Source organism: Schistocerca gregaria, chromosome 1 (genome assembly GCF_023897955.1).
Source record: "Schistocerca gregaria isolate iqSchGreg1 chromosome 1, iqSchGreg1.2, whole genome shotgun sequence".
Lineage (NCBI taxonomy): Eukaryota > Metazoa > Arthropoda > Insecta > Orthoptera > Acrididae > Schistocerca > Schistocerca gregaria.
Window position 1 is genome coordinate 505,812,363 of NC_064920.1, and position 11,308 is coordinate 505,823,670.

The 11,308-nt window shown below is 37.9% G+C and overlaps 1 protein-coding gene across 2 annotated transcripts in view; it reads left to right on the plus strand.

Annotated features, from left to right (window-relative positions):
• Positions 1-4,709, plus strand: part of LOC126354431 (THO complex subunit 6) — a 53,557-nt gene extending 48,848 nt beyond the window's left edge. Inside the window, exons 5-7 of one of the 2 annotated variants that reach the window (XR_007565331.1) lie at positions 1,202-1,438; positions 3,629-3,821; positions 4,027-4,709. Coding sequence is in view for 1 of the 2 variants with exons in the window: in XM_050004089.1 (XP_049860046.1) it covers positions 1,202-1,438; positions 3,629-3,715 (324 nt within the window). In the remaining variant the exon portion in view is untranslated. Of the gene's footprint in view, positions 1-1,201; positions 1,439-3,628 lie in introns of both variants that reach the window. The other variant, XM_050004089.1, reaches the window with a different exon arrangement.
• Positions 4,710-11,308: the final 6,599 nt, after the last annotated feature.

An 11,308-nucleotide genomic window follows, 5' to 3' on the forward strand; every position in this document is an offset into this window, starting at 1 on the left:
GAGTTGCAGAAAGGCACAACAAAAAGTCTGTTAAACAAAGCATTCAGCCAAACAGGCCTTTGTCAGAATAGACAACATATACACACATACTCATGCAAATGCAAAGCCAGAGACTGTGGTCATGTGTGCGTGTGTGTGAGTTGCGTTTGCTTGAGAGTGTGTGTGTGTGTGTCATCTATTATTGGTGAGTAGCAACTATAGTATTATCATTATTTCATTGTGGATTTTCCACTAGGTAATTAGTTGATGTCTGCTGCAGATCTATTGCACGTAGTGTTCAGAACACATGCCTTTCATCAAAATAGGGGAAATAGTTGCTTTCCTTCATGATATGCAAGCAATTAAATCAAGAGATACAAGTAAACTATTATTGTAACTTAGAGTCTTGCCAAAAGTAGGCTATACTGTGGTGTGTTGTTTGATGTTCCTCTATATGATATCATCTTGATAAAAGTTGTATGTTCGTAACTATTCTGAAACTTGTAAAATGTTCATAGCTCTTTATGACCTGCAGCCAAATATTATTTGGCCTTCTTCCAGCACATGCACTTATAGTGAACTATTAAATAATATAGGATGTCCCAAAAAGAATGACCCAATTTTAATAGAATTATTTATTTGGAAGAAGGGATTAACACCAACAAATTGCATACTAAATTACTCAGAAAAGACAGAAGTTTATAAAAATCCATCATAAATGTTCAATATGTCTGCCATTCGCTGCACGGACAACATCTAGCCGATAACCGAATTCATCCCAAACTGAGCGTAAGGTGTCTTCTATCACTGAAGCTGTAATAGCTGATATTCTGGTTTTTACTTCATCAATGTCACAATGTAAGGGAGGAACATTTAGCACGAAATCAAATATGAAACACCGCTGAAATGCGATAACTCATTGAGTAAGATTAAATTCAATAACACAATGCGCCTTCTGTTGCGCGGACGCCATATTGAGCGAGACTGGCTACAGTCAGCGCTCGTAGCAACATCTAGCGTATTTTTCCTGAAATCTAGTGCTGTTTCAGTTACCTAGCGACATTTGTCTCAATATTATAACAACTTAAAATCGGGTCATTCATTTTGGGACACCCTCTAGTGTGTGTATCTTGGTTTGAGTGTTTCTTCATATTTAAAATAAAAAAAACCTGGAATCAGATTACATAAATTTTGTTTAGTATTGACCAAACTATTTTTCTAGTTGTGTGGAGGTGGCCCACGCTTAGGAGTTTGGCATTTGAGATCTATGGAAGTAACGACGACATTCAAATTAGAAGATTATGGGATCCATGTGGCTATGTTTTATGACGATGGAGTGATGGCAGGTGGTGCAAGTCCTTATTTTTACCAGATGAATTTAAGTGGTGATATCTTGGCACAGATACCTTCATCTTCAACAACTGTATATTCAGCTGTGTATCAAGAAGAACCATTGAAGGTAAGGATTAAAATGAAATGTCCACATTCTTCCATGTTTTTCAATATTTTCTGAGCAAGACTATGCCTCATGATGACTGTGACTTTAATTAACAAGAGTCATTGGTTGTATGTGACTCTTAGATTAGCAATTATTTTAAACAAGGACTTATACACTGACAGAAAAAAATCGCAACACCAAAAAGTAATTAATGTAGAGTAATGAAATTTCAGGAATACATTTGTCTAGGTGAAATATTTAAAATGATTAACATTGCAAAATCTCACATTATTGTAAGCACAAGATCAGCCTTTGCAAATGCTGGTGTATTAATAACCAGTTTAACCACCAGAATGGTGAAGGCAAGTATGCAAACATATATGCATTGTGATGTGCTAATGCTGGGTGTCAGTTTGTGGGCTGGAGTTCCATGCCTGTTGCACTTGATTGGTCAATTAAGGGACCGTTAATGCAGGTTGTGGATGACGCTGGAGTTATCATCCAGTGATGTCCCATATGTGCTTGATTGGAGACGGATCTGGTGATCAAGCAGGTCAAGGCAACATGTTGACACTCTGTAGAGCATGTTGGATTACAACAGTGGTATGTGGGTGAGCATTATCCAGTTGGAAAAACATCTCCTGGAATGCTGTTCATGGATGACAGCACAACAGATTGAATCACTAGATTGACTCATAGATTTGCAGTCAGGGTGTGTGGGATGACCGCAAGAGTGCTGCTGCTGTCATACAAAATTTACCCTAGATCATAACTCTAAGTGGAGGTCTAGTGTGTCTAGCGCACAGACAGGTTGGTTGCAGGCACCAAGGCAGAAACAACTGTCATCAGAAAATGCAACAAACATCCACCCTGTCCTTTAATTAGCTCTCGCTTGACGCAACTGAAATCGTAAATAGTGGTCATTTGGGATCAGTGAAATGCACCATAAAGGGCATCTGGCTGAATGTTGTCCCTGAAGTAACCTGTTTGTAATAGTTCGTTGTGTCATTTTCATGGCAACCGCTGGTCAAATTGCTGCTGCAGATGCACTAGAGCCCCATGCCAAACACTTGGTCATCCTCCCAGTAGTGCCAAGTGCCCATCAGGAGCTGGTTTTCTTGTGGGGCTGTACATTCTCATGGTCACTGCTGCCAGCAATCATGTCCAGAGGCTATGTTTGTGCCAGATCTTTTTGCAGAATCACAGAAGGAATGTCCAGCTTCTCGTAACCCTGTTACATGTTGTATCATTCTTGACTAACATCAACTCATCACATCCAATCCCATAGGTAACTAACACTCACGACCATTACAGCATGTATTAAAAGCAAATCTGATTTGCAGCTTCATTGTAGCACTACTAGTGCCATTCTTATGTGACTGGCTCAAATCTGAATAGATGTCATCTCCAGATGTGGAAACATGCCTACCAACTTCCATTTATGTTGTACAACTCCTCCTTGGCGTTGTGATTTTTTTTCTGTCAGTGTATTTTCAGTTGTTATTGGTGAAATCATCAGCATTCTGGCTGTATAAAGATAAAAAAATAGTAGGAATCACTTATTCTACCACTTTGAAAATATTTACTATATGCACCTCTTTACTTTTTGTAATTGGCTTCCAGTAGCGACATTAACTGAGAATTTGTTTTATCTTATTTTTGCAAACATTAAAGGGGGAACTAGCCAGATGTTTTTAACCATGGGTATCTTCCTCAAGAAACATAAAGCTGTGTTTTCAATCTATTGTGAAGAATACAGTTATGTGATTACTGAACAAGAAGTAATATGCCACAGCACAGTAGCTGTATTTTCCTATTTGCTATACATAAAAATTTCTCATCCTTGTTTTTTATAAATCCTGAAAATTATTTGTTAGATATATGAATTCAGGAGATAGCTACAATACTCCCAAAGGACCAAAAAAATCTGCAAGATATGGTGATAACATTCATCATTCTCTGTTGATAATTTGAAACTAACACTTTATACAGACATACAAATAGTATGTGTAATTATTCATTTTTCCAAGATAATTTGGCTGTTACAGTGATTCTGTGCAATTAATAAAAAAACTAAAATGGCAGATGATGTACCGTATGATTATTTTTTTTAGCATTACACTTCAGTTCCTTATTTGAATCATATTTAAGTTATCTATTAATAAATAAAAAATACTTAGGTAAATGTTTGACCTTTTCTCTTGTCTTCAGGTCATGTGCATTGCGGGCTCCAGTTCCAAAATTGATTTGTGCACAAATTTCAGCTACAGAGACCAGATACTCAGTTTCGCTCCGTGAATACAGAATCTAATTTTTTGGTGTAAACAGAGATTGACTGAGATCGCGGCTCTGCTTTTGATATGTATTACTGTGTGCTGAGAAAACTTTGCAACTGCATTTAGTGGTAAGAACCGGAATTTTTTATTAAATGATGAAGAACTTAGAAATTCTTTCTAGATATTGAATATATATGTGTGCCTGAGGCAAAGTAAGATTGATGTGAGATGAATTTCATATATTTGTAATGAGGAAATCTTGACAAGTTGCAGATATATACCAAATTTTGAAAAGAAGAGGGAGATGATATGTGTTGCAAACTTTACTTGTAGATTTGCTGCAGACGCAACATACTTGAAAAAGTTGGTGACTACTAGTGCAGATTCGTGTTAAAGAAGGAAATGGTGCTGTATTTCTTGTCAGGACAATTAAAAAGACTCATCCCTGTGTGTAATATAGGATCTTTGGTAAATGTGTTATTTGGATAATATCAATTAGTAAGAGACATATACCATTATTGTAGTGAACAGATGTATGTAAACTGGAAGCAGATACTATAACTTTTTCTATGAAGTCACAAAATGTGCAAATGATAAATGCGTTTTTATGAATAAGTGTGCAGTGTACAAAAGTATTGTGTGGAGAAGAAAATAATTTTCTGTGTATTTTGATTTTTAATTGTTGTCACTGGAATGTGTTATGTCTGATTTCTAACAGAGATAAACCAATATCTTTTAACTAATGTTAACAGTTCATTGCAAATAAGTAGCATACAGAGAAGGTGATTATTTTTCTATTTTATACCTCTTTATATTCTGAAAGCATCTTCATTTGACAATCAACAAAATAAAAGAAAGCCTGTGAAATAATTATTGGGATCTTTGAATTCAGCTGTTGGGAAGCTTGTGGCTATTCAACAAAACTCTTGTTCAATTGTGCACATTGTGCTTTTTAAATGTCACATTTGTGTATTGTAAAAAATGTTATGGAGAATGAAGAGTTATGCTTCACCCACCATTGTTGTCTGCATAATGTTTTACCAGAAAGCCACATAATCATTTAAAGTAATTAAGAGAATATGTAGCAGTAAGATGAAGTGGAAGTCTATAAAATAGCATTCAGCAGGTATCAGGACAGTTTAGCATCTGTGATGTACTGTGCTCTTTAGCAGTGAGCAGAAGTTGCTAGTACGAGCTACACAACACAGTGTGTCTACAGCATTACATGCACTCTGTTTTATGTATCTGTGTGCAGAAACTGACATTAATGTTTTTTTCTGTTGTACATTTATTAGTACTTGTTTGTGGATTTTAATAGTGAATTTCATGACAGATATTGCTAGTGCAAAAGAGTGTAGTTAGTTTTAGCCATAGTTATTGTGTGTCCACTCTGTAGACTACCATCAGACAAGTTTCAGTCCATTTAATCCATTCACATCCTAACTTAGTGCCTTCTCTTCGTGCAATGGGTGGTCTTACATAGGTGGAAGAATTGCTAATTATTGTAACTTCTAATGTTAAGACAGGTAGTGGGGTCCTGTGGTGAAATAGCTATTTAGTTGGGGAGGATGTATAGTGTGTGCCAGAGTGTCTCATCCAAGATTGGAGCCAGGAAATGGCTGAAAGTTGTGGGCAAATGGCAGCCAGATCATGAAAGCCACAGCTGGCTGAAATGGTGCAGACACTTGCATCCTCACAGTATAAAAGCACAATTCACAATCCCCAGAGCTAAGTGGGGGACTAAAACTAAAGGCTCAGTTATTCTTGTGATGATCACACTCTCAGATTTCTTGAAATGAGCTGTTTGATGGGGAAATTAGGATTCTCCTAAACAGTAGGTGAGCACTCACATGCAGTTAACAATGAAGGGTAAACTCGGATTGTTGTTGTTGTTGTTGTTGTTGTTGTGGTCTTCAGTCCTGAGACTGGTTTGATGCAACTCTCCATGCTACTCTATCCTGTGCAAGCTTCTTCATCTCCCAGTACCTACTGCAACCTACATCCTTCTGAATCTGCTTAGTGTATTCATCTCTTGGTCTCCCTCTACGATTTTTACCCTGCACGCTGCCGTCCAATACGAAATTGGTGATCCCTTGATGCCTCAGAACATGTCCTAACAACCGATCCCTTCTTCTCGTCAAGTTGTGCCACAAATTTCTCTTCTCCCCAATCCTATTCAATACTTCCTCATTAGTTATGTGATCTACCCATCTAATCTTCAGCATTCTTCTGTAGCACCACATTTCGAAAGCTTCTATTCTCTTCTTGTCCAAACTATTTATCGTCCATGTTTCACTTCCATACATGGCTACACTCCACACAAATACTTTCAGAAATGACTTCCTGACACTTAAATCTATACTCGATGATAACAAATTTCTCTTCTTCAGAAACGCTTTCCTTGCCATTGCCAGTCTACATTTTATATCCTCTGTACTTCGACCATCATCAGTTATTTTGCTCCTCAAATAGCAAAACTCCTTTACTACTTTAAGTGTCTCATTTCCTAATTTAATTCCCTCGGCACCATCCGACTTAATTAGACTACATTCCATTATCCTCATTTTGCTTTTGTTGATGTTCATCTTATATACTTCTCTCAAGACACTGTCCATTCCATTCAACTGCTCTTCCAAGTCCCTTGCTGTCTCTGACAGAATTACAATGTCATCGGCGAACCTCAAAGTTTTTATTTCTTCTCCATGGATTTTAATACCTACTCCGAATTTTTCTTTTGTTTCCTTTACTGCTTGCTCAATATACAGATTGAATAACATCGGGGAGAGGCTACAACCCTGTCTTACTCCCTTCCCAACCACTGCTTCCCTTCCATGCCGCACGACTCTTATAACTGCCATCTGGTTTCTGTACAAATTGTAAATACCCTTTCGCTCCCTGTATTTTACTCCTGCCACCTTTAGAATTTTAAAAAGAGTATTCCAGTCAACATTGTCAAAAGCTTTCTCTAAGTCTACAAATGCTGGAAACATAGGTTTGTCTTTCCTTAATCTTTCTTCTAAGATAAGTCGTAAGGTCAGTATTGCCTTGCGTGTTCCAGTGTTTCTACGGAATCCAAACTGATCTTCCCCGAGGTCGGCTTTTACTAGTTTTTCCATTCGTCTGTAAAGAATTCATGTTAGTATTTTGCAGCTGTGGCTTATTAAACTGATTGTTCGGTAATTTTCACATCTGTCAACACCTGCTTTTTTTTGGGATTGGAATTATTATATTCTTCTTGAAGTCTGAGGGTATTTCGCCTGTCTCATACATCTTGCTCACCAGATGGTAGAGTTTTGTCAGGACTGGCTTAGCCATTTTGCACTTCCTGTCGATTTCATTTTTGAGACGTTTGTATTCCCTTTTGCCTGCTTCATTTACTGCATTTTTATATTTTCTCCTTTCATCAATTAAATTCAATATTTCTTCTGTTACCCAAGGATTTCTACTAGCCCTAGTCTTTTTACCTACTTGATCCTCTGCTGCCTTCACTACTTCATCCCTCAAAGCTACCCATTCTTCTTCTACTGTATTTCTTTCCCCCATTCTTGTCAATTGTTCCCTTATGCTCTCCCTGAAACTTTGTACAACCTCTGGTTCTTTTAGTTTATCCATGTCCTGTCTCCTTAATTTCCCACCTTTTTTCAGTTTCTTCAGTTTTAATCTACAGGTCATAACCAATAGATTGTGGTCAGAGTCCACATCTGCCCCTGGAAGTGTCTTACAATTTAAAACCTGGTTCCTAAATCTCTGTCTTACCATTATATAATCTATCTGATACCTTTTAGTATCTCCAGGGTTCTTCCATGTATACAACCTTCTTTCATGATTCTTAAACCAAGTGTTAGCTATGATTAAGTTGTGCTCTGTGCAAAATTCTACCAGGCGGCTTCCTCTTTCATTTCTTAGCCCCAATCCATATTCACCTACTATGTTTCCTTCTCTCCCTTTTCCTACACTCAAATTCCAGTCACCCATGACTATTAAATTTTCGTCTCCCTTCACTATATGAATAATTTCTTTTATCTCATCATACCTTTCTTCAATTTCTTCGTCATCTGCAGAGCTAGTTGGCACATAAACTTGTACACTGTAGTAGGTGTGGGCTTCGTATCTATCTTGTCCACAATAATGCGTTCACTATGCTGTTTGTAGTAGCTTACCCGCATTCCTATTTTCCTATTCATTATTAAACCTACTCCTGCATTACCCCTATTTGATTTTGTGTTTATAACCCTGTAGTCACCTTACCAGAAGTCTTGTTCCTCCTGCCACCGAACTTCACTAATTCCCACTATATCTAACTTTAACCTATCCATTTCCCTTTTTAAATTTGCTAACCTACCTGCCCGATTAAGGGATCTGACATTCCATACTCCGATCCGTAGAATGCCAGTTTTCCTTCTCCTGATAACGACATCCTCTTGAGTAGTCCCCGCCCGGAGATCCGAATGGGGGACTATTTTACCTCCGGAATATTTTACCCAAGAGGACACCATCATCATTTAATCATACAGTAAAGCTGCATGTCCTCGGGGAAAATTACGGCTGTAGTTTCCCCTTGCTTTCAGCCGTTCGCAGTACCAGCACAGCAAGGTCGTTTTGGTTATTGCTACAAGGCCAGATCAGTCAATCATCCAGACTGTTGTCCTTGCAACTACTGAAAAGGCTGCTGCCCCTCTTCAGGAACCACACGTTTGTCTGGCCTCTCAACAGATACCCCTCCGTTGTGGTTGTACCTACGGTATGGCTATCTGTATTGCTGAGGCACTCAAGCCTCCCCACCAATGGTATTTGTGTCCTGAAACTCTCAAATGTAGATAACTATATGCCACTTCAGCACCTGTCCATACAGCAAACACTAGTCTTCATCCTACTCAGATAGGTAACTTGAAAATAGTCATAAAAATTTACCTATAGCCTTCACTCCACTTGCTGAGATCTCAGCTCTGACCAGCTGAAAAACTTTTATCTAATGACAATATGTGACAATAATGTAATTTTTTAGTGAAAGCCACTTAACCAGTTCCAAGAAGAAGTCTTTGTATTTGATGAACGTACAGTAACAGTAAAACTTCACACAACTGTTAATCTTTCCTCAGCACCTGGAAAGGTTCATTTTAAATATTCTACTTTAGGTCCTTTAATAATAATTACATATTGGCTGATTTAGTGAGTGGGGGCTTTGCTCACCTGTAAAGTGGAAAGTCTAATGCTACGTTTGCCACTGGGATTTTGAATGCAGGTGGTACACAAAAACTTGCAAATACCTGAAAGAATGAGTGAGTAACAACATTTAACCTCTTCAGAGTTTCATAAAACTTACACAAAAGTTCAAATATGTGAAATGAAAATGGAATACTAACATAGTTTTACGAATACGTAAACTGTCCCTGTGTAGAGCCATCCAAGGCTTGTGCTCACTGGCTGTAACAAAAAATATGGTTATGTACCTTCAGAATCATAAAGTGATCACACCGAGCAACTCCAGTAGTTTGATCCCACCCGTAACTGTGCTATTTTTGTCAGTCAGTGTGGATGATGATAGGAAAATTTGATTCCTTATTGCTGGAACACCTAAATGTGTACCCAGAAAGCACCTGTGCGCAACACCAAATCTTGGATATCTTTTCCAGTTGGAATTCTGTTTGATTACAATTTTTTCTATATTAGATACTTTTTATAGATCATATTTTCAAAATTTTGATTCTCTATGTAAATAATGATCTCTACAAATTTTTTGATGAAGCTATTCTTTGACCTACTCCTCCGAACTTGTGAGTGCCTCACGTCTGTCCCAAATTGTATTACAGAAATAATAGTAAATAATTTTATGTGGCTGAGCATCCTGAAAACTGGTACAACTTCATTAATTCATAATAAGACTACAGTGTTTGGATATCTACTTCCTATCTTCTTTCATAGGTGCAGGTAATGTATAATACTTCTGGTTTTTGTGGACCTAAATAAACACTTTCATGAAAAACTCAAAAAATAATAGAAGCAGTGCCTAAGTATTCCAGTGTGCTGGTTTTATGATATAATATAATTGCTACGAGAAGTTTAAATTTCTATTTTTAATAACCCATGCCTTTAAAAATAATGAAAAACATCAATTTTTTTGGAAACTATATTAATTACTGCAAAACTCAAGATTTGGTACTTTGATATATATCTGAACAACTAAAGCTACCATCAATCATTACTGATTTCTCCATTTTAAGTTACTGTAATTAATTAAAGGGAATTTTACACTAGACACATTACACTTTTATATAAAAAACATGTTCAGTGCTTTTCTGAAAGTATAGATACGTAGGTTTTTACATCTTAGTTTGTTTTGCATTAAAAACAATATTTCTTTACAAAGTTGGCATGTAGTTTACTTACAGTGTTTCTGCCTCCTGTTCATATATTCTGCAAACCACTTCTTCTTCCCTTTTTTTTTTTTTTTAGTGGAGGTTGACATTGAAAGAAACTTCGTTTTTGCCTTTTTGCCAAATGTATGAGGTGCTATCCAAAATTTTTGGGACAGTTCTGTTATCTGTTGAAAACCTTACCTTCTGACTACTGGTTACCATCACCCGCAAAGTAGTTCCCATCCGCACATACACACCGATCCCAGCGCTTCTGCCACTGGTAAAATGTTTTCTGGAAGACCTCTTCTTTCAGGGTGTTTATCATCGCCAGCGATGCTTCTTAAATCCTCTCTCGTCACCGGTGATAACCTGCTACGAGAAGGTTGGATCATCAGTTGCGGTCTGACAAAGGTCCATGCACAATTCAACACACTGTGCCTTCTGATTGGCAGTCAAAGTCCTTGGCACAAATTTTACAGCAACATGTTGCCTGCTCAATTAATCAGTCAACATTCATTGAGATGTCCCATAACCAATACGCACTTCATCTGCAAGGTCTTGAATGGTTTGACGTCGATCCGCACAAACCAATTGTTGAAGTTTGGCGATAATGTCTGGTGCTGTGTGGCTAACAGGCCTTCCAGTGTGAGCATCATCTTTGACATATGGCCGGCCCTGAACCGACATGCCACTCAAACACACGCGCATGGCTTATGCTCTGACCTCCAAACACTTGTCGAATCTTTGCTATGGTCTCTGTAACACTTTCCGAGATTCGTTCAGAATTTGATACACACACACACACACACACACACACACACACACACACACACACACACACACACACACACACACTGTTCTGTTCGCAGATCCATCGTAAAATCGCCACACACCAAACACAGAGTATTGCGGAAATCACTGTGGACACGCAACATGTCCCCCCAGTGTCATGCCACTCTGCATACTAACTCATCAGACATCAGCACTCGTCACCTAGCAGTGCAAAGATCTACTACTCCTACTTTCCAGATGGCAGCACCAGCTCCAAAAATTTTGGATTCCACCTCGTATATGTGTAACAAAGTTTCTTTAGACATCAACCTCCGCTAACAAAGTGGGAAGAAGCTGTGGTTCGCAGAATATGTGAACAAGAGGCAGGTACACCTTAAGTAAATTGCATGCCAACTTTATAAAGAAATACTGTTTTTAATTAAAAACCACCATAAGTATCCTAACATATGCCTTCATTCTTGGAGGTA